This window comes from Manis pentadactyla, chromosome 14 (assembly GCF_030020395.1).
Source record: "Manis pentadactyla isolate mManPen7 chromosome 14, mManPen7.hap1, whole genome shotgun sequence".
NCBI lineage: Eukaryota > Metazoa > Chordata > Mammalia > Pholidota > Manidae > Manis > Manis pentadactyla.
Genome location: NC_080032.1, coordinates 27,271,520 through 27,298,751, shown reverse-complemented (window position 1 = coordinate 27,298,751; position 27,232 = coordinate 27,271,520). Strand labels below are relative to the sequence as shown.

General features: G+C 47.0%; 1 protein-coding gene across 2 annotated transcripts in view; it reads left to right on the top strand.

The window, feature by feature from the left end:
- The window catches only part of TMEM132C (transmembrane protein 132C), a 292,976-nt gene that overhangs the window by 240,907 nt on the left and 24,837 nt on the right, over nucleotides 1-27,232 (top strand). For both annotated transcript variants that reach the window (XM_057492560.1, XM_036921806.2), the window contains exon 5: nucleotides 19,131-19,274. In XM_057492560.1, coding sequence (XP_057348543.1) covers nucleotides 19,131-19,274 — 144 coding nt within the window. The remainder of the gene's footprint in view (nucleotides 1-19,130; nucleotides 19,275-27,232) is intronic.

The window sequence follows — 27,232 nt, the reverse complement described above, 5'->3', positions numbered from 1 at the left end:
GTTTGAATCAGGTGGTTTGTGCTGCTTAACCTCCCTAGTTCACCAGCTGGGACAGCCAGGCAGAGACCCTGGAGGGGTTTGGCGAGCATCCTATGATGGGGAGCAGCCTACAATCCATCTTCCTAAGGTAGACCCCAACCTGCTTGCAGCAGTCATCCCTCACTGGCCCTCAGAGAACGGTCTTCCTTGAATTTGTCAGCAAAAGCCACAGAGCCACAAACTAGTTCTCTTTTCTTTAATCATTTGAAAGAGGCAAAATCCTCCTCCCCAAACTCTTATCTGTCCAATTGGAAGGAATCCCATGTGGGACAAGGGATTTTATGACCAGATTGCTGCTTCTGCTTCTCAAAAGGAAATCTGCAAAGCTGGGCTGAGGCAGAGAAAACTGCAACATTTCTCCACTAATTTGCAAAAGGTTTGCATGAATCTGAGAGATCGGCCCAGGGGTGGTAAGGGGGCCTCCTGGCTGCTGCTGTCTGGGTGTACTCTCTTGATGTGGACCTCACATTCTGGTGGACTCTCCAAGCTAAGCTCCTCAGCAGACACCTCACTAACAATTAAGGATGGAGGTAATGAAACCTCAGCTGAGGAACTTGGCTTACCCAGGGCGCAAAGAAACCACCCCACCCACAGCTGCAGTGCACATGCCCAGCCGGCATCATCCAGAGCCTGCATGTGGTGCCCTAAAAATCTCATTATTCAGACACTGTTATTTGCTGGCATAGACAAGAGGCAGGTTTTGTTAGTCCCAATTTACAAGGACATCTGAGATAGTGAAATGTGAAATACTTCTAATTACATGTATGCTGATGATTAACTTAAATGGTTGGTAGCATTAAAATATGTTGTTATATTTGCTACATCAAGATGCTGCCACCCACCCTTCTCATTTTCTTCAGATTTTTCTGTTTTCTTTCTTTCTTCCCCCACCCCCTTTTTTTTTTTTTTTTTGGTCATGGGCCAAAATGTCTCCTTGCTGTCCTATTATCTGATTCTTTTCAAATTCTGTTAACATAAAGATTAAATCTGATGGATGTTAGAGTAATAGTTTGATAAATTTGAGCCAAGACTTACCATAGTAATTCATTTAAATCTGAAACATTAGTTTCAGCATCATCAGTCCCTGGGAAATGAGAACACAGTGAACGACCACTTCACAGTCACTAAAAGGGCTAAAACTGAAAAGATAGACAATACCAGTTGTTGGCATGGATATGCGGAAACCAGAGCCTGCATGTATTGGTGAGGGGAGGATACACAGTTGTGGGGAAGTAGTTAGGCACTTGCCATACAATCCAGTGATTCTACTCCCAAGTAGCTAGAGAAATGAAATCACCTGTCCACACAGAGATAGGTTGGCAAATATTAGACAACATTATTCAGAATGGCCAAAACTGGAACCAACCCAAATGTCCCTCAACTGGTGAAAGAGTAGATTCACTGAAGGGTTGCCAAAGAAAAGGGCACTCTTTGGCAGTAAAAAAGGAGAAAACTACCAGGGTACCAGGTAGCCAGGCATAGAAAATTACATATTGTAGGAGTCCGTTTATATGAATTTTCTGGAAAAGGCAAAATTGCAGAGACAGACAGCAGATCAGTGCTTACTTCGGGCCCAGTGTCAGAGCAGAGGTTAATAGCAAATGACACAAGGGAACCTTATGGTGATGGAAATGTTCTAAAACCTGTTGTGGTGGTGCTCCCACAGTGCCACAAATCACTAAAATTATGGTACTGTCAAGTTAAAATGGTTAAATGTTTCTGTATGTGTATTTTACCCCAGAAGGGCCCTGGGGCAGTTGATGGTATTAGGGGAGCAAACCCAGTTCTCTGATCCTGGGTGCATGTGGACTTGCTTGGGTTAGAAAAACCAATAACCAATAAGACCTCCCTGTTTGTGGGACACGTATGTTGCTGATCTCAGCCACGGGGGGCGGGGGGGGTATTATCCATTATTTATGGGGTGGATGCTCAGTGGTCATTCTGTAATTGTGGCCAAGTAAGATTCAAGGGGGGGTTTGGATAGATTTGGGCAGGTAGTGTTGAAGGGTGCAAGGAGTCCTCTGAGCCCAAAGCTGGAGTGGAATCAGCTGGGCACTGAGATGCAGGAACTGCCTGCCTCGGCTGAACTACATCCGGGGCAGCCCACTGACTCCCATGAGCTCCGGTCCTGCAGGGGCTCTGACCCCACTGGAGAAGGCCTGGGAAACCAGGTGTGGCAGCGACCAAGCCCATCCTTGGAGAGGCCAGGTAGGCATGGAGCTGGGAATCCTCCAAGCCGTGCAGACTCCTTCCTCTCCCCACCTTGCCTGGCTAGTGAGGGCATACCACCGCAACCTTCCAGCTGGGCTCTTCTGGTCCTGTGCCGGTGTGAGACAAGGCAATGAAGCAACCGTTGGCACTCGTTCATTAGCATCTCCCTGACCCCTGTTGCCCAGGTTCAGTCACAGTGCCTGCTCCTTTTCTGAGCCTGACCACCAGTTCTGATTCCTCTGACAAATTCCCTTTTAGCTTAAGTAGCCAGAGTTCTCTTCTGTGCTCACAGCCCCAAACCCCTGCTTGATAAAAAGCCCTCCACATGAAGGTCCAAGAAGGTCCACCTCCCAAATTCTCTCCCCTGATAGTGCACAGCTATTGGTTCAGGATCTCTCTGGTAACTCATGCCTGTGAGTTAGCGTCTCACTCTCCCTGCGGTTCCCTCGGAAAACCCAGGGCCCAAGGCAGGGGTCCCCCTTTTAGTTCAAACCACAATGCTTGAATGTGAGTGTTTATTGGAAGCCTGTCTCATGCCCAGGTGGACACCACACCTGTCTTGTCTGGGTGATGTGGCAGCACACTTCCCGCTAGCTTCCACAACTGACAAGCTCTGGGATCCCCATGACTCAACACAGCCAAAGCTGACTTATCACACTCATGTAAAGCTTGGTAGCGGTCAGCCTGGACTCTCCTCCAGCTGGTAACTCAGGGATTTAACTCACACCTTCCTGCCTCCCTGCATTGCCCTACCAGGTAGAGAAAGCAGAGCTGGCTCACCGGCTCTTACCAACCTCAGTTCAGAAGGGCCCCACATCATCTGCACTCAAGTTTCATTGGCTGCTAGGGGTCTGGAACACGTATTCTTCCCAGGGGCTCAGAGAGAAGGTCCAGGTATAGTGCACACCTGCCATGCCTCTCTTCACACTTTGTACTCTTTTGGTAAGAGAAGATCATGAGGAGAAGGGACCCCACTGCTGGCCCCCTTCATAATGTTGCTGCAGCAGTCCGAGCCCGCAGGACTGGCTTTGAATAACCCTTGATTCATAGCAGTTGCATTCATACATACTTAAGTGATACAAAAGTATTGAAAACAGAGAGTCTGCAACTCTGGAGAAATAAAGAATATTTTTCTCAACTGCATCCCTTCTTGGGTTGCAAAACTGTGACATTTCTCAGGGCAGTTGATGGCACATATTCCATGTTCCACCCCAAAGGACAATCTTATTTAATAACTCAGTTTCAGCTCTGGGCCTTCTGCAGGCATGGGTCTTCTTAAATTGAATTGTTTTCTTGTTTTAAATGAGCATTTTGGAATAGAATCTCCATCCTGTATTAGAACAAATTGATGGGTAAGTAGAGTTCGGCTCCCACATCCCCGTCCGCACTGTGGTTGAATTGGAAGTAAATGAGGTGGGAGGTAGGTTCCCTGCAGTGACAAAAGCCAGGATTATTGGTCTGTGACTGCAAGCCCATGGGGCTGTTAGTGTGCATCCTCAGGGAGGGAGGGGAATTTGCTCAGCTGCCATTTGAGGCAACTTGCAGCTCCCCAGGACCAATCTGTTAAATGGTTACTATTGTGAGTCTGTGTCTCTCCCATGGTAACTGCGGGCAGAAACTCAGAGCTGCAATAGCGAAGAGGGATGAGGTTGTCTTCCACCCCATGCGGCCAGTGCAGTTAACTCAGCTCTCCCTGATTGGAAACCCACGCCTGGACCCTGGGAGGTCATTTCAGCAAGGCAGCTACCTGTTGTATGCCCCTCCGGGTACCCCCCAAAAAGACCCAGGAAGACTTGTGTCAAAGTCTCATTGAAAGGTGATGTCTGGACCCCTTCCTACGGGAGATCAGGGTGCTGTCCAGCTGCGCAGAGTGAAGAACCTGGTTTTCCCCGATGGCCCTTTGGCAGTGGATGTAGACGGGGTGACATTCCAACTCTGCCTACTGGAGTGGTGCAGGCTGCAACCAGCCAGAGCGGCCCAGAGCGTGGCTCCGACCAATCGCACAGGGCAGGGGCCGCCCCGGTGTGAGCCAAAGGAATGCCTGAGCCCCCATCCATCTCATCAACTTGACCAGGTATGCGGACACATGCCGGCACTCACTTTCTCATAGCTCGCCCTGAACCCAGCCCTCACCTCCCAATCCTTCAGGCCACTATTAAACAAATGCACTCCAGTCCTCCCTGGACTACCCTTCACACATGGCTACTTGGAGTTGCTACCCCTTCACGGTTTTGCATCAGCGCCTGGCTCTCCTGTGGCCCTGAGCCTCCATCGTCCCTCGATGGTGGTTTCCATGCTGCCTCATTTCCAAGGCTGCTGTCAGGTGACAGCTCCTCCCAGAGCCTGGGCTGCATTCCCAAGGGAGGCATGCCAGAATTCCTCTGCTTCTTAATTCAAGGCCATCTTCAAAAACCTTCACATTTGTTGCTCTAAATGCCTTTAGAACCTCAGATTGGAAAAACTGGCAGGCAGTTTCTCTTTTTCGTCTATTCCCCATACATCTGTGGTCCTGCCTCCTGTGAGCAGTCCCTGTACCAGGCGCTAGGGATGGAGCAGTCAGCAAGACAGATGTGGTGTCACCCCTCTTCCTGGATGAAGACAGGCTCTGCCCCAAAGCTGCAGTGAACGGCACAGGGCCTCACAGAGGCCAGAGCACTAAAGAGCACAGCCAGAAACGTGGATGAGGAGCAAGGGTAGGGAAGCACCATTCGGACAAAGGCCCCAGGTTGGTGAGGATGGAGCCATGTGGACGTCTGGGGGTAAAGCCTTCCAGGCAGAAGGAACAGTGCTTGCAAGGGTTCAATCATGTTCAAGGCTGTGTGGCTAGAAAGCACATGGAGGAGAGAGAAGCAGGAGGGGAGAGCGCAGAGGCCGCAGTGCCCAGCCACTTCCTGCAGCCCTTGGCCTTCACCCGGGGTGAGACTGGAAGCAGGAGCGGGTTTGAGCCAAGTGGGAACAGGATCCCACCCAGGTGTAAAGGGCTCACCCCGTCTGCTGTGTGAAGAGCAGACGCTCCCCATATCTGATCCAGCCATGCGGGGCAGATAGTGCTTAAGGCAGCGCCTTGTCTTCGTACTTCAAAGGGGCTCTTGTTGGCCGTGGGGTGGGGTCCGTGCCAGCAGCAGAGAGGCTCACATCATACACAAGGACCCTTTCCTGTCCCCGAGATGGGGACAGAGACCAGTCACCTCACAACATCCGGCTGATCCCTGAAAGACGCAACAAAGACCTCCTGTGCTGAGCAAGGGTCAGCACCGAGGGGCCCCTAATTAAGATGCAGCCCCACCAGCGGCCAGTAGACTGAGACAGCAATTAATGAGCCACCGTCTAGGAACGTTCAGGCTCAGAGCACGGCGTCCTGAGAGCCACAAGGAGCAGCATTCACAGGAGGAAAGGGAGCCGCCACCCACGTGCCTGTCAGCGCAGAGGGATGGGGTCCAGGGACGAGCTGCCTGAAGGGGGTCAGCATCCACTGCCCCTGCCTCTGACCTGGGGCAGAGCCCATCTCACTGCCTCCAAGGCTTTCCAAAATGACCATAAACAAATATGCTGCTTCCACCCAGATGCCAGAGGGGTGGCTTACATAGTACTAGGCCTTTAAAGGGCTTCTCTGAGACGGAGGACACGGGCTTCACAAATCCTCGCGGCCACTGTAATTCACTCACACAAAAGAGGTAAAGAAAGAGGCTTCATCTTCCGGAAGAGTCTGAGCAATCATCTGGCCTGAAAAAGGAACTTTTGCAATCCTCCTCCCAGGTGTACGTGCCAGAGAAGTGAAAACCTTCTTTCCCCGAAAAGATCTGTACTTAAGTGTTTGCAGCTGTGGCCAAACTGCAGTCAGATGACCCCCTGAGTGTCCATCTGCAGATGAATGGAGAACAGATTGTGGTCCATCCAGACAGTGGAATATTGTAAGGAAGCACAGCACGGAGGAACCTCAAAACACGATGCCAAGTGAAAGGAGCCGGTCATCAAAGACCATATACTGCATGGTCCCATTTATAGGAAATACCCAGAACAGAAGCAGATTGTTATTAAACAGGAGTGGGAGTGGTGGGATTTCTTTTTCGGGTGAGAAAATGTTTTTAAACTCAGTGAGGGTGATGGTTGTATGGGTTTTCCCCTGTGGAATGGGTAAACAGCATGGTGTTTGAATTTTATCTCAATGAAGCTGGTTTTTTAAATGGAGTTTTCCTGAGATATTGAATACATGGGTTTACTTTTTCAAAGTCGATTCCCAGTATTTTCAGGCATATTGCTGTCACAGAGCCTGGGTTCCATTCCAGTGCCCCTCCCCACCTCCATGCTTGCCAATGTAGATTGCTGGGCAGTTACCTACACTCCCTGTGACTGTTTCCCACCCTGTGGAGCAGGGGAGAATTGGAAAATACATCAGTGCAGTACTTGGAAAGATTTGAAGTCATGAAGTGGCCTGTGGCAGGGCTGGCATTTTTTTTACCGCTAATGACAGTGCTGAGTGGTGAAGCTCAGCATCATCTGGGAGAGGCAGTTTTGCCCAAGAGATGGAGTTCACCAAGAGGGCTTGGATGTCAGGATCAAATCTAAGTCCTCTGGGCCTCAGTCTACCCCTCTGTGGTCCCATCAGCCCTTTCTGCTCCACCGTGTTGAAGGTCACATATAGCAAATTACCTACATGTGTGTTCTCTACAAAGGACAAAGAGACATTCCTACAGATTTAATCATGCCCCCCAGAAAGATATGTTGAAATCCTAACCCTCAGTACCTGGGAATGTGACCTTACTTGGAAATAGGGTCTTTGCAGATGCGATCCACTTAAATGTGAATATTACAGTGGGTCCTAATCCAGTACCAATGGTGTCTTCTTAACAAAAGGGACATTTGGACACAGACAACACACAGGAAAATGGCTGTGTGGCACAGGAGGCAGAGGTGGAGTGATGTGTCTACCAGGCATGGAGCGCCAAGGACTGCCGGCCACTGCTGGGAGCTGGAGGAGGGAAGGATGGGTTTTCTGTATGGGTTTCCGAGGGAGTATGGCCCTGCTGAGCCTTGATTCCAGACTCTGGGCCTCCAGCTCCATGAAAGAATACATTTCTTAGTTGTAAGATCTAATATAGATAAACAAAATGATGATGATGATGATATGAATGCTTACTGCCTGACACATCTCAGATGCCCAGTAAATACCAGCCAGTCTATTATCCATGGCCTCCCCTGGGGATGTTGGGCTGGCCGGAAGCACTTCTTGCTCAGCTCCTGCTGCCCTCTGCCCTGGAATGCTGGACCAAGCTGCTTTCTGCCTTCAGATATGGGCCCTAATTGGAACGCTATTCCATTGTGCTGCCATTTCTAGAAGAAATGCAAAGTGAAGACACACAGAGCTCACAGAGAAGAGGGCATGATGGAACTACCAGAGGACGGAGAGCCCCACAGCACTGGGAAGAGGACGCCTTCCCTCTCTCCCCACTTCTACCCCCTGCCCTCCCCACTCCTGGAGGACACAAAGTGATCTCAGCGAGGTCATTGGGCAGGCAGTAGTGCCCATCTCCCTGCTCAGCTGTGCATTTCCCCATGGGCATCTCCCCAAACATTTTAAAAATCAATTCTACCAAAAAATCATGGGGAGCTTTTGGGGATCGTGTCATTAGGAAACAGGAAGGGAGGAGGTGGTGTGGTCAGACAACAGGTCCAGTCTGGCCTGCTCCAGCCCACCTGCCAAACAGAAGCCCCCCTTACATGAGCTACTTCCCTTATGCAAAACCGTCTCTCCCAGATTCCCCTTCTCTCTCCCTAATGAGAAATGTTCAGTCAAGACCTGCAGCAGAGCTGGTTGCCTGCCCTGGGACTAGTTGGAGGGAAAATTACATTAGCAGGTAGAAAGGCAAAAGGCTGCCACTGCAGTACCTGTGTGTGTACGTGTGAATTATTAATCACAGGTTTATGTAAAAGCTGGTTGCACCTAACAGTCAGTTTGTTAATCAGATAGCACTTCTCTGGGCTCCTTGGTCCTGAATCCAGAACCCTCATTTCAAGCACTCTTGCTGGTCAGCAAACCAATTGGCTGTTGGGTGGCCCATGATCATTTTAACTAGGATGCCTGGAATTGGAAAAATGAAATGCCCTCTTGGAGTAGTTCTTCTGCTGCTGCAGATTAGGCCAAATCATCAGTCTCTGTGTTAGGTCTTCTTCCATAATGGTCCTCTTACCAGCCCTGAGCGATGGGCTCCCATGGCCACTACTGCCGAGAACCGTGAGATTACCACCACTTCCTACTATTCCTAAAATAAAAGCCACCCCCTAGCATCTCTGCCTTGGAGTTGCCATCTCAGGGTTACCGAACTAGAAATGTTGCATGTCAGTATAGCACGTAGCAGTCTTCGTCTGCCATCTCAGGCATGCAAAGAAATGCCTACATGAGTTAGCCTTACGTTTGCCTGAGTATAACAGGAAATCTTTGAAACCAATAGCTAAGCATAAAGGAAGCTTATCTTACCGGCATAAGTAAGTCCAGGACCACTACTTAGTCATTAGAGATTCAGGCTTCTCCTGTCTTCCTACCCGATCATGTCAGGGTGTGGTTTTTATTTCACAGTTTGTCTGATGGTCTAAGATGGCTGCTAGTGATCCAGCCATTGTACCAGTATTCCAAGTAGCAGGAAGGGGAAAAGGGCAAAAAAGAACATTGCCACTGAGTCCAGCTTCCATTAAGCAGATTTCCTGAAGTACTGCACAATATGTCTGCTTACATTTGTACTAGAACAGTAGCTCTCAACAGTTTAGCATCAGAATCACTTGGAGGAATTATTCAAACAAAGGTTAATGGGCTCTACCTCCAGAGTTCCTGACTAGGTAGGTCTGGGATGGAACCCAGGAATTTGCATTTCTAACAAGTTCCCAGGAGATGCTGCTGATGGGCCACACGTTGGAACCTTTGTACTGGAATTTGGTCACATGGTCACACTAGCTGCAAGGGAGACTGAGAAATTTAGTCTGTTGCCTCGGTACTCTTCCCCCATCCTACCCCTCAAAAATCATAGTTTGGTTACTAAGGAAAAAGAGGAGAATGGATATTGAGTGGCAACAAGCCCTTTTTGGCTATAGTGTCTCAGGTTTTTGTTCCCTCCAAACATAACAAATTTCTTTTTCTAGCTCCTGCCTTTTATGGGCTGCTTCTGGGATTCAGAGATCTTTTGCATGGCTGCATAGACACACCGACAGCTGCCTTCTGTCTCTTTCCAGTGCCATCCTGAAACAGGACACTTGTTCCCTTCCAGGCTTGTGGTCCTGCTCCTCCCGAGGAGGGGGCAGAGTAACCACAGGGGAACCAAAGGTAGATTAATATCACAAATGTTTTGCCAGACATACCCCACTATTGTTTGGTAGGCAAGGATTGGAGGGCAGCTCTTTCTCTTGGCTTCAGGAAGGGGGCTCCTCACTCCTGTCAGTTCAGCCCAAGACCACAAGTGCTCAGTGCCAGCCTGTGCCTGCCTCCTCGCTCCATGCCCTGGGGTTCAGCGTTAAGACTCTGATGCCCACCTTCCCCCTGCCAACCTCCAGCCCAGCCCAATCCCACTGCCCCCAGGGATCCTGCTGATGGTGCCTCTGGAGCAAATTAAAAGTTTAATTAAATCTCTCCTCTATGTCTTCCAAGCAGTGCTAAATAATTCCCAAGTTAGTTGCAGTTGAACATTCACGCTCTTACGCTGGGAGGCTGGGGTGCTCAGGAGTGATTTGGTGAAGTAGGACATTGAAATTCAGAGTCATGATTCTTGGACTCTGTTTCCCAGATGGGGCTAGGGTTTATGGCGTGGCCACCTCCATGCAGGCCTTGAGCTAGGGGTTTGCAAGGGTTCTCCCATCTAATTCCCAGTGGCACCTAGAGGAAAGTGGGCTTATCCCCATCTCACAGAAGAGGACCACAAAGCAGAGAGAAGGCAGGACCTGCAACACCACTCAGCAAGTACGCCAGCCGCAAGGTGAGCACGCAGATTTTGTGCTCAACCAAACAGCAGGGACCTTGGCCCTCCAAATGCTAGCAGCTTGGCTCTCTGGTCTTTTCAGAACTGGCCCTTTGATCTTCCAGAGCCTGCCTCATGAGCCAGTGACCATCCAGTTGTCTGAAACGTCCTTCCAACCCTGTGGCATGTTTTCTTAACCTATTGCACTTCAGCCAGGATGGAGGAAGATACAATCATTGATTTTTTTTGCTCCTACATTTTATTTCCTCTGAAGCAATTATTTTGTAATGTTATCTACTGTGCTTAAGTCTGGAAAGGCCATTTTAGGGGTTTCTGATTACTCAAGGATTTGTTTTCATCCTCCCAGAGCGAAGAACATGAGCAGCGAACCAAACCTGTCATGGCATAAATTATGGTTATAAATTATGAGCCACTTATAAAATTAGCCCCATTTCAAACACCCCTTCCTACTTAACACAAGTCCCTCTGCCTTAGGGCAACGATTCTTGTGGGTCTCCCATAGGCAATGCAAATCTAGCCAAGCCAAGCCAAGGTTTCCTTGTGGACCATGGTACTGACGTTGAAGGCCAGCCATAGGGACAATGACAGGAGTCCACATCTATAGGATGCTGGCACCATTGGCTCTCCAAAACAGAATGACTTACACACTAAAGGATTAAGAGGTGCCTTTGGGAATGTGGGGAGAACCTCATCATTTTGGGAAAATTATCTTGTCCGAGATTGGCAAAGTTTGTCCACAAAGGGCTAGGGGGTAAATATTTTAGGCTTTGCAGAGACACATACAGTCTCTGTTGCAAATTCTTTTTCTTTTTGTTTTGAAGCCTTGATAACTTCAAAAATCATCCTTGCATCTCAAGTCCATGTAGAAACCGACCACAGGTAGGATTTGGCCCCGAGTCTTGTTAATCAGTCACAAGTCTACTGCGCTATGCAAGGTATCCGTAAGGCTGTCTTAGCTGCCTTCTCTCCCTGCAAAATATTTTAATTAATTGGATTCACTCTAAGCTACCTTCTTCAGCGACAGCGGGACACTCAAGCTGCACAGCCCCCAGAGGAGACCCAGGCAGGACACTGTGGGCTCTGGCTACATCTGTGAATATGGGTTCACTTCCTTTGCTTCTCCATCAAAGCCAGATGGGAAGCCCACAGATTTGATAGGAGCTGATGGGTAAATACGGTAAACACAACACGTATGCTTCATGGGAATGGGCTGCTTTGAGTAGATGCTAAGAGCCTCAGATACATGCACAGGAGAGAGCATCATTTGTCATGGCAAAGAGCTTGACATTCTCAACTTCCATCAGTGGGGCGATGAAGAGGCAAGATATGGAAGAGGCAAATGGTGGAATTCTAGTCTCTCTTTAAGACAAATTAATTAGATCAGGATGTGGATATGGATTCAGCCAGATAGACGTGTATGGATCATGAGAACATAACGGTGAATGAGAAAAAAAATAAGTTGATGTAAACACAATAGGATCCATTGGTATAAGTCATATAAAATGTATCTTTGTACAAAACACAAAAGGCAGGAACAAGTGTTTTTACAAATTTTCTTTGCAAATGCAGAATGGGTGATGTAAGTGTAAAAAGTCACAAACTGGAAAAATCTATGTCCAATTCCTCACAGTGGATGCCTCTGGGAAGAGAAACTGAGGAACAGGATTGGAGAAATGACAAGGAGATTTCAAACTTATCAGCCACACTTTCTTTTATAAAAGAGAAAAATACCTGAAATGAACACAGAAAATGCTGGCATTCTGTCATTCCAGGCTTCCCACGTGTGGCTATGAGCTGCCTGCTCGTTCTGTGTTTACTTTCTTTCCTATTCTTCACCCTCCCAGCACCGACGGGGACAAGAGGTACAAAGGGAGGCCCTGGCTTTTCTCCAACTGCCCGTCGTCTCATCCCAGACCCTCCCCATTTATGCCTCATAGCTGCCCTTTCAGTCAGCACGGACTTTGTTCCAAGCCCTGACAGGCCATTCATAATCGTTATCTGATTTAATCTTCACAACAACACTAATTATTCCCCAAGTTCACAGCCAAAGAAACTGATGCTTGCAGAATTTAAATAATAGCAAGAAAAGGGCAGAGCCAGGATCCAGGGCAGCTTCCACTCCAGGCCTTCACTCTTGACCCTGAACCGGGGCAGGAGAGAGTGGTGGGTGAGAACACACATGCTAGCCTGGGGGTCCTTGGTCACTCCTGGCCAGCCCATGTTCAGCTGTGCACCCAGGGTGAGTCACTTTCCCAGCTCTCCCCTGTTCCCTCCTCAGTAGCCTGGGGGTAGTAGCTACCTGCTTCATGAGTTGGTGGTGGAGACCAGAGTGTTTAATGGCACCTGACACACAGCTAGAGCTCCCCAAATGTGACCCATTCTTTCCCTTAATTACTGCTCTAAATGACTCCCATACATATATGCATTGAGAGCAGCTGTTCCTGCTCTCTGGAACATTTTGGAATAAGCTGGGCCTGTCCCTGGACCCTCATGAGATTTGAAACCCCAGTGCTAGCTTAGGAGGCCTCTGAGCCATAGACCTGTTTTCTCTTTGTCCTATTTCTGGAATGAGGGGGAACACATTAGTGGGCTTGTCTAAGGCCCCACAGCCGGCCAAGAGGCAGAGCCAGGTCTGAACACGCTGTGGCTTTGCTGTGGCACACCCCCCCACCACCACACCCCTTTCCTTTTTGTTGTTTTATTGAGATATAATTCACATGCCTTCAAACGACTATTTTAAAGCCTATAATCAAATGGTTCATAGTATATTTACAAGGTTGTGCAACCATCACCATTATATGATTCCAGAACATTCCCATCACCCTAAAAAGAAAATTTATCCACTCTGCATCCCCCAACCCCCAGCCCCTGGCACCTCTCACGGGCTCTCCAGCTCTATGGATTGGCCTGTTCTGGATGTTTTGTATAAATGAAACCCTACAATATGTGACCATGTGTCACTGACTCCTCTCAGCATCATGCCTTTAAGGTTCATCCACACAGAAGCTGGATCAGAACCCCATTCCTTTTCATGGCTGCCTAGTACTCCACTCAGGGCTAGCTACATCTCCACGTCATCTTCTCTTTCCTGAGAGCCCTCAGGGGGTATTCACACCCCTCCTGGGATAAATGCCCATCCCCTAGGCCAATGGGCTTGTCCAACATCTTTTCTGTCAGTTCACACCCCTTGGTCTTTTTAACACTCCAGAAGTAATTCTATGTTCTTCCTTTATTTAAACATTAAAAATACAATTTGTACAAATACAGCTCATGGCCAAACTAATTTACATTTATGAGGGCCAATCAACCAACAATGTGTGTTTTCTCCAAGGCCTCAGGCTTTTTCAAGTTTGAGATGACAGTGATTTAAAGGCCCTTGCCATATTGATTCTTTTCAGCCAAGCAGAGCAGTTCTCGGGGTTGTGATGGAAAGGGGGAAGGAAAAAAGAAACAGTCCTTGCACTGAGAAAGGACACAACACAGAAGCTTCCAAGCAGCAGGTGGGCCTTGGGCATGTCCCACGAGGCCCCGCAATGGTGTTGGTGGGCCTGTGCCTGCATCTGGGGGTGCCTTGGGGAGGCCCCGTGTGCAGCTGGGTGAGGGTTCCCGCCTGTGCTGCTGAGCATATGCAGCTCAGAGGGGTGGAAGGTGGCAGCCTGTAGTTTAGGCTTCCTCCAGAGCCATGCTGTGTGGCAAGTGAGGGCAGCAACATCTATTTTCTGCCACTCTGCTCAAGGTGTGTTCCTCCAGGTCCAGCTGCATTTGGGTGGGTTTCAGAAAACAATACAATTGTGTGTGTGTAGGCATGCAAATAGTGGGCCAGACATATCATTTAAATAGTAAAGTTACCACCACTACAAAGAGATTTGGGAGAAGCAACCAGCCACATATAATGGTGGGTCTGCTATGTTGATATCATATATGCACACTCACACACACACACACACATGCATTTTGCCTCTGGGAAAGTTTCCCTCCATCCTGACCTACCATTCCTCTCCAAGTCCTTAGGACAGGACAAGCGGCCTTTGCCGACCTGGCCCATGTGCCCAGTCCATGGCTGGGTTTCTCTTTGTTCTCCCTGCTCTACATTTGTGTTGTTTACTGTAATCCCATTGCTATGCCCATAATTTGGGGAAAAGCAGGAAACTGTAGTCTAATCTGGAATTTGCTTGTACACAGGGTCAGAGGGTGGTACAGCAACGCTACTCTTTCTGAGCTTGCCAATGAACCAGCCCCACCTAGAAAGGCAGCCAAGGCCTCAGTGACCCGACCCCAGACCCCTGCCCATCCCCTGCTGGTGCTCTTCCTCTCTCCTCCCCCAGAGCCCCAACTTACAGCTTGCAGGTCCCTGGAGTACAGTACCCTCCAGAACATGAATATTGGCTGCCTGTGTTTTTATGCCAGTGGAATCTGTCCCTTTTCCCCTTGACACCAAAGACCCCTTCTCAGATCATGATAAAGGATATATCTTTGCCCCTCTTTCCAACTTAATGTCCTGGTTATGTTAAAAAACTGTTAGTCTGTTCGGGCAGCCATACCAGAATGCCATGGGCTGGGCACCTTAAACTACAGAACTTTAACTTCTCAGCGTCTGGAGGCCTGAAGTCCAAGATCAAGGTGTTGGCAGTTTGGTTTCTGCTGAGGCCTCTCTCCTTGAGTTGCTGATGGCCATATCCCTGGTGTCTCTTCCTCTTCTTATAAGGACACCAGTCCTATCAGATTAGGGCCACACTTATGACCTTCTTCAACCTTGGTTGCCTCTTTAAAGGCCCTCTTTTCAAATACAGCCACACAGAGAATTAGGGCTTTACCACCTGAATTTGGTGGGGAGACACAGTTCAGTCATCACACACACAGCTACTGCCTGTCTCAGCTACCGAAATGTCAAGTCTAAATTGGAGAGCAAAAGTAATCATCCAGTTCATCAAGAGTGGGCCTGGGTGGCAAAAAAATATCAGACATGACCTTAAATGCTTGCTAAGTGATTATGGGAACATTAACCAGCTGTCTGAAGCAAAAATGTTTGAAACTAAGCTATCACCTTAGCCCTTTCCTCCTCCTGTCCCACTAAGTGGCATTGATGTTGCATCTCCACTCTCCCTTCATATCAGTCAAGATGAGCTGGGATGTGCTGCAGTAACAAGCGACGCCAGGTTCTCAGGAGTCTGCTGGTAGTTCTCACTCAGAGCTGCTCCGCAGAGGGGCTACTCCTCACAGTTACCTGGAACCTCGAGTCATGGAGCAGCTGCCTCAGGAAAAGAGTGGTGCAAGGACCCATGAAAGCAATTAACTGCTCTGGCCCAGGAGTGGCACGTGCCATGTCAGCTCACCCAGAATTAGTCCATGGCTTCAACCAGCTTCACAGGCTTCAGAAATACAGTTTTACGGCACATCCAAAGGTGGTCAGAAGCCAGATGTCAAGGGAGCCTGTAGCTTTGCCCACACACGTCAGGCTCATGGGATACAGGGTGGGGAGGGGGCAGGGGACCTAGAGGGACCCACAGAGATACTCAGCATGTGGCCGATACCCTCGTGCTCTCCAGCCTGGCCCACTGACCTGTTCTATGTCCCTGGCTGCATCTCAGACAGGAACACTTGACTCGATCTGAGGCATCAACACCCAAATGGAGGATTTTTACCAGGACATAGGATTTTTTTCTCAGCTTTATTGAAGTATGAGAAATAAAAATTGTGTCTATTTAAGGTACATGTCTTGATATATGTGTTCATTGTGAAGTGATATCCACAGCCAAGCTAACTAATTCATCCACCACCTTACAGTCACCTGTGTGTGTTGGGAACACTGAGGTTTACTCAGTGAGCTGCACATACTCAATACTATTAATATATTAATAGTCACCCCACTGCATTCAGTTATACAAGGACCCATCTCATAAATGAATGTTTGTACCATTTCACCAACACCTCCCATACCCGCAGCCCCATCCCAGGCTCCTGACAACAATCTACTCTCTGTTTCTGTGAGTATGACATTTTTTAAAGACTGTACATATACATGAGATCAGGCAACATGTGCCTTTCTGTGTCTGGCTTATTTCATTTAGCATGACATCCCGCAGATCCATCCATGTTGTAGCAAATGGCAGGATTTCCTTGTTCTTTAAGGCTGAATAATATTCCATTGTCTGTGTACACTTCACCTCCTTTATCTCTTCCTCTACCGACAGACACTTAGGTGGTTTCTGTGTCTTGAGTACTTTGAATGATTCTGCAGCAAGCACTGGGGTGCCACGATTTCTTCTTCTTTGGATCAACACCCAGAACTGGGATGGCCAAATGGTTTGGTACCGACATGTTTAATTTTTTGATGGATCTCCGTACTGCTTGCCATAATGGCTGCACCAGTTCATTCCTACCAACAGTGCCTGAGGGTCCCCTTACTTCCACGTCCTCACCCACACTTGTCATCTTCTGACTTTCTGATACAACAGGTGTGAGCTGGTATCTCACTGTGGTTTTGATGTGCATTTCTTTGATGATGAGTGATGTGGAACATCTTTTCATGTGCCAGTTGGCTATTTGGATGACTTCTTTGGGAAAATGTCTGTTCTCATCCTTTGCCCACTTTTTAATCAGGTAGTTTCTTGCTGAGTCATAGGAGGGGAAGACATGAATTTGAGTGGCAGAAAATGCTAGCCTGGAGTTGGGGGCTTACTGAATGGAAACAGCTTATCTATTAAAGAAGCCACACAAAGAAAAATAGAGTCAAGAGAAGAGAGAGAAAGGGAAATTAATTGCAAGACACTTTGAGGAACTGGTTCTCATCAACCTGAATGTGGAATCTCCCTTTGGAGGTTTTTATACAAGGCAATAGGCCCTCATTTTGTTTAGATCAACTTGACGACATTTTTGCTGCTAGTTAATGAAAGAGCTCTGATGAATAGGATATTGTGGCTGCCTGCCTGCCTGCCTGCCTGCCTCGTCTCCTCTGCTGTCCTGTCCGTCTGTGTGAGCCAGAACTGTGTTACTCTGGTTCTCTACTTTGTAACGCGGTGACAAGAACAAGCTAGGTACACAGTATGTATTCATTAAATGGTTGTTGAATCTTCATGGATGGCTAGGATTTGACAGCTGGCAATGTACTTAGAGGAGATATGGCCCAACCCCTAATTTTTAAAATGAAAAAATGAAGACTCCAGAAGATAAGAGATGTGATCAAGGTTATACAGAAAGCTTACGGCAAAGCACAGATTAGAATCCAGTTTTCCAGACTTCCGGTGCCCATCCAGTATAACACTCACCAGAACTACTGAACAGGACAGTGATTTTTGAATACAGGGGACTTCACCCATGTGTCTGAGCCAGTTTATCCTGGAGGCCAATGCTTCCCTCACCCATCTGGTATTTCTGTGACAACTACTCTCCCTCCTGAAATGGATTTTAGTCAGTGAAAAATACCTAATACAGGGACACCTCAGAGATACAGCAGGTTCAGTTCCAGACCACTGCAGTGAAGGGAATATCGCCATTAAGTGAGCCAAATGAATTTTTTGGTTTTCCAGTACATAATAAAACTTATACTTAGACTATACTTTAGTCTGTTAAGTGTACAATAGTATGTCTAAAAAACAATGTACAGGCTTTCATTAAAAGATACCTTATTGCTAAAAAGTGCTAACCATCATCTGAATCACTGATCACAACATACAGTAATAATGAAAAAATTTGAAATCTTGAGAGAATCACCAAACGTGACACAGAGACACAAAGTGAGCAAATGCTGTTGGAAAAAACAACACCAATAGACTTGCTCAGTGACGAGTTGTCACAAACTCTCAATTTGTAAAAAAATTCAGTATCTGCAAAGCACAATGAAGCAAAACACAATCAGCGAGATATGCCTGTGTCCAGCTAATCTACTCTTGATGTAATCCAGTTTAGGAATGAAAAGAGTTAGGTAGAGGAGGGCATGTGTTTGTGTGTGTGTGTGCATGTGTGTGTGTGTATAAATGCAGTGACCATTAGAAAGCTAATCACAACTAATCCACGAAGGAGTTTGCTGCTTTAATGAAGCCATTAGCCAAAGACCATTCAGAGAGGGAAAATGTGAAGACTGAACTCCAAGCATATTACCTGTAATGAACCTGAACATGGACTAGGGGAGTATCCCTGGTATTCTTAGCATCTTTAATAGCCAGTGTGTGAGCTGCCCAGATTGCAGCCCCAGCTCCAGGGATCCTGTGGACCCAGGTGAAGACATGGCAGAGTGTTCTTTAACTGCTGGCTGATGGGCATGAGCATCAGAGAGAGGCCAGGCCTGTGCTCATAACCGATGACACTTTCAACTGTTCTCCTGTTTAATGCAAAAGGTCATTTCTGTGTCAATTGCTTCCCTGGAGAAAGAACTGAGAAAACCTTTTCTTACAACTGCTTCAAAGTGGAGCAGTGTTTCTGGAGAGGGGCTTTGGGAGGAATTGACCCAAAGGTAAAAGGAACTAATAGGTGTCCCAAAGCCACAGACCCTTTTTTGTCTTCATTCGGTCATAAAGGGAAGGATTACAAAAGTGCAAGCAGGTGGCACCTACAGACTCAAAAGAGAAGGTGTTCCCTTCCTTAACTGACAAGCAGAACGTGTCTGAGCAATGTGATGCCAGTCATCTACACAAAGTCAATGTGAATGAGATGAGCCACAGTCCCATAGTGGTGATGGAATGGGCTTCCATGGGCAACCGAGGAGCATAGTTACTTTGTTTAAAAGTCTGCAAAGAAGATGAAGTCCCTGTGGTCTGGGGTCCATTGCCAAGGTATAGTGATCACAGGCATTGGGGGATGGAGATGTTCTGCCTCCTCGGTCTTGGGGTGGACCTCTGTCGCTGCTGTCGTCTGCCCGACATCCTCATGTCCACGAGAACTGACTAGCTCCCTTGACCCAGGTGTGTGTGGTTCTCCTGGCAGGACACTGAAATCCTGAATACCGCCATCCTCACAGGGAAGACAGTGGCCATGCCCATCAAGGTGGTGTCTGTGGAGGAGAACGGCTCCGTGACGGATATCTCAGAGTCGGTGGAGTGCAAGTCCGCAGACGAGGACGTCATCCAAGTAAGTGATTCCGTCGCCATCTGCACTGAACTGACCAGAGCTTCGCCCGGGCATGTCATTCACTAGGAAAGCTTAGCTCAGTGAAGCAGGAGGTCCAGCTGGGGTTTCTGTGCACCACACTTCTGGTTACCTCTCTGAGCTTTTCTATTTCCATTCTCATTTTAGCATCATGCCAGCCTAGTTGTCATCAAGTATTATTTGGACCATGAGTCAAACCCCCTAAATACCTACAGGAACTAAGTAGGCGATTTATATGAGTGAAGTGGCACATCAGACCTGCCATGTCCCAGAAGGGCAAACACTCTTTCAGCTCCTGCCAGTTGTGCCCAGGAATAAATGTGACTTCAGCATTGCTACCTCTTTCATAAAAACTGCAAGTTTGGATTTTATGTAAAAGTCACCTTGGTTTTCAATGCTGGCAACTAATTTTAATTCTTGTTTAAATGGGCAAAAAATCTGCAAGGTGGGTCTGGCCTGTGGGCAGCTGTTGAAACCATGGTTCTGTGGGGCCAGCAATGGACCACAGGCCAAGTTCAGCCCACCACTGGTTGTATAAACTTTTGCTGGAACACAACTATTCAAATCTATTTCCACATTGTCTGTGGCAGCTTTTGCTCCCCAAAAGGAGGGCCGGGCAGCTGGGACGGACCATATGGCCTGCAAGTGTAAAATAGTCACCGTTTTGCCTTCTGGGAAATTTGCCTGGAGAAATCCCTGCTCTAGAGTCTAAGTTTCTTGAGGGAAGGACTCTAATTCTAGGACTTTCCCACCCACATTTGCCATGATAAGGAACCCTCAAGGGCTTTTCCAAGCCAGAAACGAAGCAGTTGGTCTTTCTGTAGAGTTTTTGTAATCCCCAGAAACACACCCAGAAAAAAGCATAAAGATCCAAAAGAAAGCATCCCAATGGTTTTCCCACTCAAATAGAGTCTGACAGACAGCAATCAGAGTCTGCTTTCTGGTAAAAACAATGCGTGTTAGCAGAAGAAGAGATGGGGAGGACTGGTGTGGAAAAATCCTTCCCGGCAAAGGACAGGTGACAGCCCGGGGTTGGGTCACAACCCCCAGTAGGCCAGTAAAGCGTCCCCGTGGCAGAATAGTCCCAGCACTTCTGACTGTCACCAGTAGTATCTCAGGATGGTGAGCATTTTCCTAATTCATCCCAAAGGGATGTATGTACTCATGGTGGCCCCAAACCCAACAGGCTTTACAGAAGACCTGAGAAGCCTGTGGAAGAGGTAGGGGACAGGGTGAAGGTCTAGGCCACACTGACCAAGAGAAGCATATGAGCTCCAGACATGAGCTAAAATTCTCTAGCAGACACTGTAAGATAAATAAGCTGTCCCCTTTCCATATATGGCACGGACTTTGGGGTCTGGTCTGTTCTCCCCCTATGGCATCTCTCTGTTCTGTTTGCATGTCCTTGTTTTTCCTTTCTCCAGCCTAACATTCCAGCCTTTTGGTCATAATGGGCAACGACTCAATCTGGCTACTTCTGGCTGACAAGGGGTGTCGTGGGGGTTTGAGGCTGGTATGAGGCCGAAGGAGGGGGTTCAGTGGGAAGAGGTGCATAACGGTGAAGTAACATCTGGTTGGTGGCGACCCGGGTCATCTGGGTTAGCTGCTGTTGGAGGAACCTGAGGACACAAGGGGCAACTAAGAGTAAACCACAAACTGTTATTAAGGGGCCCAGCAGGGGCATTAGCCAGGCTGTTATGGGGGACTGGAATTCTGGATCGAGTTTACATCTCAATGACTAGTGTTGGGATTTAGTATAGATAAGACTGCATTATTGAAATAATACTTTTCTCTAAAATCACCCTTATTTTTATTAGAAGTAGCTAGATTAAGAAAATAATTAACAGTTGGCTTGATTATTTGCATAAGTGCAGCAAGAAGAGCAATTGATTACATAGGCTCTTTTAAATATGCTTTGCTGGAATTTTTTGTAAGGAATTTCAGATTGAACTTTTAAGGGCTTTTTGAGGCTAGAAAGCTAAGCCAGACTTGCCATCAGGTTGTGCCTGCAGTACCTGTTCATTTGGGTGAATTCCTCTCTTCTCGAGGTTAAGACATCATGAGGTTCCTGCACCTGCCAGGAAGTGACCTTCCTTACTTACCTGGTAAGGCTGCTGGGAGCCCTGTAAGCAAGGTACCAGGCCAGTTCTTCCAAGGGGCTTTGTTGGCTCTATAAAGTCAATCTTAGTTCCTTAAAGCTGTCTGTTCATATCTGAGTTTACACACATGTCTCTCAGGTATGACATTCCAGTCAAAGCATTGGTAGTATAACCAGTGTTTTTAATTGGTCTTCTTACAAGGAAAGCAGGTTCTTATTGAACTTATGCAAATAAACAAACTGCCATGAAATATAAAAATAGTCACTGAGAGTTTTTAAATTCTGGAGGGATCAGGTAGAGAGAAAGATAAAGTTTCAATTCTGCTTATAAAGGCAGTCATTTACTAAACTGTTGTCAGCTTAAGAGAAAAAGCTTAAAACACTTTATCAGCAATATTTGAAACAAAAAGCCACAAAATCATGTTCTTTAGTTTACTTAATCTTAGGTTACTAATACCTGTTCTGCTGAAATCTAGTTTTTTACTAGCTTAAGAGTAATAAAACAGTGACTGTAAATAATAAAAGACTTACAAATGACAATGGTTAAAGATCTGATGAGAGCTTACAGTAAGACAGTTGACATAAGGAAATTCTGATATTTCTGTAACACAAAACATTCAGTAACAAAGTTCAGCATCATTCCTTTTGACAGTGCCCTCCAGACAATTAAGCAGGTAATTATATATCAGATAAATAAGCCAAGTTAGCCAAATACTTTCTCCAATGAGAAAAAGTTTTTCTGACATGTTCCAGGGGCCCTCTGGAAAATATCAGAGTTAGCTAGAGGCAGTACTTCAAAGGCAAATAAAGAAGGTTACACAGTTGTTATCAAAGTTTAGCTTTTAGTTCTTTCAATATTAAGATCTCATTTTCTTAAAGACTCCGACAACTCACTGAGACTTTAAGCATAAGAAACTGACTGCTTTGATAAAACAATTAGAAGAACTTTCTGCAATCTTTCAATATTAAGAGCAGATCAACAGTTAACTGAAAACAAAATTCTAATTTTGCTGTGTACTTGATACTGAGACTCATTTGCTTTAATTTTATATAGCATGACTATATTAAATTCTTAAGTAGTTTTGATTAGAATTTAAAACTATTACTTTAACTTTCAGTGAACACTGAAAAATAGGCTACTGTAAACTGTTACACTAGCATTTTTCAGATTGATACATTTATGAACGTATATTATCATTTTTGGAAATGTGCTTTATAGCACAATTTCTTATTAGGCACAAAATATGTCTATACAACTTAGCAAACTTTAAGAATTTTGGTTACTACAAAAATTCTCAGGCTGTTTGCATATATATATATACAGTTATACATTAATACAGTATTATTATTAAAATTTATTTGCTAGGCTTGTTTACTTATTTTTAGCAACTATGCTAGATTACTTACAAAACCTTACTGAATGTTAGACAAAGCCAAGCCTTTAAGCATTTTATTCTTAAAAGATTTAGCAGATAACATTGACTTAAATGACCTTGGGTAAACTTAGGCAGCTGAGAACAACAAGGACATGCCCGCCTCAGCTAAACTCAAATTAGCATTAATGTTTAACATTTTTTACTAGATTCTCTGAAAGTTCTAGAATGCCCAATTCTCACAGGCGCTTGTTTTTATATAAAATATTTTTCATCTATACACTTAGACACACAAACGTACAAACTGAGATACAACGACTACAGTAGCAACACTTTTTTCATAAAAACATATACACAGATAGACAAACCGATACAAAGACTTAAGTCACTGATATCCAGTTGCCCTCTCTCTTCTCAGCTTCTGGAACTAGAGGGCGGGAGGGGCGTGTTCTGGTGGGGGAAGAGGGCGGTGAAGGTGGAAGGAGAGGGGGAGGGGGTGGTGCAGCCACTGGAAGAGGAGAGCAGGACAACGGCACTGTTGAGAATGCAGGACTTTAAGATGGAGACGACACTTGTGAAGACAAAGGACTTAGAGATGGTGGTGGAGAGAGGGGGAGGGGATTGCGAGCTGAGGGAGGTGGGCGACTGAGGTTTTCTGGCAGATCTGAAAAGGAAGGACTGAGCAGAGTAAGAGGCTGACAATCTTTAACTGTAGATTGGGCCAGGAGAACCTGAGTTATAGAACACTTAAATTAAAGGTCTTGACGGGAGTGCAAAGTCCAAAAAGCCTGCACATATGGGATTTCATTCTACTTTCTGCTCTGGTGGCAATAATTAGTTAAGTTGGTGAGGAGACTAAAATCAAAAGTTCCCTCAGGGGGCCAGCGAGATTGGTTGTCCAAGGGATACTGAGGCCCAGCCTCAGAGCAAAGGAAGACTAACTTCCGTTTTCGGACTTCCCGGGACAAACATAGAATAGCCAGATTAGAAATGAGACACTGCAGCGGGGTCTGAGCCTCTGCTTTCATGGGCTGGTTCCCTATGTCTGCGCCCACTTCCCAAAAAAATATCCCACTGAGAGGAGCGCCCAGCGTCCCAAGCGCACCAAGTCAGGGGAGACGGCCTGGGAGCCTGGGTGAGGGACGTCTCCCCCACCGCAGGGCCAGGGGCGAGTATCCCGGATACTCGTAATGGATGGGCTGAATGCCCGGACCTGGACGTAGCTACGATTTCGGACGGACCAGGTGAAATGGAGTTAGGAAGGGAAGCAGACCGGGGGAAACTGAGGGATTCACCGGAAAATAATCTACGCAGCGGAGAGCAGGCTGAGGTCCTGGGTTGGGGAAGGAGGGGGCAGGGCCGCCGGTGGCCAGTTGGGGCCCCACGCTCACACTCCTCCTGGGTTTTGGCACCATATGTAAGATAAATTCTAGCCGAAATAAGCAGGCAAAGAGAGGCAACAAAGGGCCAGGTAATTTATTTAAATACCCCCGGGGTGAGGTTCTATGGCCTTCTTGCCAGAGGCCAGAGAAGTCACGCCCGGTTAGGGAGGTGGGGCGCTTATAAGGGATTAGGAGGGGGAGGGGTGGGCAAACTATATTAGGGGGTGTGGAGAGGTATGATTGGCTAAAGGTGACATAATAGTCAACTAGAAACGTTTTTCCTTCCAAGAGGAAGGAGGCTGACATCCGGGTCTTAGTTGGCACATCAGGATGGAATTCAGGGAGAGCTGTTGCCTTTCCATATACGGCACGGACTTTGGGGTCTGGTCTGTTCTCCCCCTATGGCATCTCTCTGTTCTGTTTGCATGTCCTTGTTTTTCCTTTCTCCAGCCTAACAGACACTTTCCAAAAAGTACAAAGAAACAGGCAAATCTAACGTTCAAAATGCATGGGTTTAACTCGCTATATTAAAAATACTATCCTTTCAGCTGTCGTCAATATAAAAATTATTAAGACACTGACTTGGGGGCCTTGGTGCCCACTCCTCCCGGACCAGTGTGCCTTGCACATGTAGCACACACCTCAGTCACGCTCCACATGTGGCGAGTGGCTGCTGACTCGACAGCAAAGATCTGGGCACTAAAGGCAGGACTTTGCAACCTAGGCATGAATCATATTTTGTGCCAGAGAATTCTTTGTTGGGGGGCTGCCCTGGCATCGCAGAATGGTCAGAGGCATTCCTGGTTTCTATTCAAAAGATGCCTATAGCATTCTTTGAGTTGTGACTACCAGAAAATGTCTCCAGGGGCACATTATTCCCTTCGGAGAAGCATGGCTTGGGGGGCGCCCTGCTCTGTTTCTGGCTGGACGATCACCTCACTTCCTCGTGGCTGGGCTGTAACTTAAGCTAGGTGGGGAGGGGACCTAGGGTTTGCATCTGGCACCTGCCCTCCTCCCAGACAAGGTCACATGCCCAGTCCTTGCCCATCATAGCCTTTATTACTGATTTGCAATTCCCCTAAGAGCCAGGCCCCTTGATATTTGTGAACCTTTGAAAGGACACCTCTACCACTGATGACTTTTCCAGATGAGTAAGAAGTCCACCTCTCAGCCTACAAAAACCCAGAAACAGATTTCATCCCAGTTGTATACGTAACTGCCCTTTGCTGCTCTTAAGTGCATTTAACAAGGAGCCCATTATTAGCATTTCCAGGAATATAATCAGTATCTTTAGGGAAAAAAATATTCAAACTAAAAATTGCATCCTGAAATGAATTTGGAGTCAGTATTCTTGGCTGTTGAGAAAACAGTGTGAAGTCTTGAGTTGGCAAAAGCTGAGTGGGGATATCTGAGCAGATGGGCTTGCCTGGCATCTGGGGTCTGAGGAGGTCAGTGGTGCCAGCAGAGCTGGGTTGGTACCGCTCGGCATGCCATGGAGAGAAGAAATGGGGAGGGATGGACATTTGCTAAGTGCCTACTCAGCAGGCCCAGGAGGCTTTGCGTTCAGACAGGCCTGAGTCCTGTAAAGTACTCTGAAGTTATGGAGGTACCACCCTGTGTGCAGACTGACTAGTCAGCCTCGCCCAAGACGAGACTTCTGGCTCAGAGACAAAGGGTGGTCGGTGTTTCTGCATCCCTCTGTGCCCTGTGCCTGGGTTCCACTTTTCACAGGGCATGCTGAGGGGCTGGGCCACCTGCAGATGTAGTGAGCACCATGTCAGAGGGGAACCAGGCTTAGAGACCCTGAGTCTTTTATAAGAAGCAGCGTTATAGGCTCTGTGTTTGTGTCCTCCCCCCAGATTCTTATCTAAAGCTTTAATTCTCCATGTGATGGCATGTGGAAGTGGGGCCTTTGGAAGGTGAACTGGTTTAGATGGGATCATGAGGGTGAAGCCCCCACAATGGGATTAGTGTCCTTATAAGAAAGAAAGAGACCAGAGCTTGCTATCCCCCACCATGTGAGGACACAGTAAGAAGGCAGCTGTCTGAAAGCCAGAAAAAGGGCTTTCTCCAGAACCCCCTGCTCCTGGTACCTTGATCTTGGGCTTCCCGTCTCCAAAACTGTGAGAAATACAAAGTGCCACATAGGCTGGGGGCTTAAAAGACATTAAGCCCCCAGCCTATGGCATTTTGTTACAGCAGCCAGAGCAGACTTGGACAGGCAGAAAGCCTTGCTGTCCTTCTCTAGAGACAATCCCTGGTATACTGGGCCGTGAGCATGCCTGCTGCACTATCTGTGTCTGCTCAGGCTGTTCACTGTATCATGACCTTGGAAAGACCACTCAGACAAAGGAGGTCAAGGCTTTGCTTGTAAGGTGTGCTCAAGGGCCAGAGAACCACCAAGAGCTCCTTGCAAGGGCTCTTGGCTTTGTGATTTCCAAGCTATGCGGTTTTGGCAATTCATATGTTCCCCCTAGACCTTGGCCTCATCCTTAGGAACAAGGGGCGCCCATAGTACCTAACTCAAAAGCTCACTGTGATAAGTCATGAGTTTTCTTGATTCAGTAAAGAAGCTGACCTACTAGCCAACAACCCGTGGAAAGGACTTGACTTGGAACCCTGCTTAGCTCAGGTGATCCCCTTGACAGCCCTCCCAGTTCAGTCAGGGCTTGCAGACTGGACGTTAGAATTGGATGCAATGTATTTCAAACATACAACTCACTGACATTTCAGTAAATTTACTGAGTTAGGTAACAGTCAACGTGACCCAATTTCAGAATTTTTTTTCAGTCTATTTACGGTTAAGCCCCATTCCCCACTCTTAGCCCTGGGCAACCATTAGTTTACTTTCTGTCTCTATAGGTTTGCCTTTTTTGGACATTTCATATAAATCGAATCACACACTATGTGGTCTCATTAAAACAGAGTGATGATCATTTCTCACATATCTTTTGACACATACATGTATAAACACAGAGAAAGGTATAATTTTACAAGAATGGATCATATCATACAAGTTGGTTTTTTTAACCACAGATGTTTTAAATTAGCAGCTCTGTATAGAGACACATAGACACATGCACACGC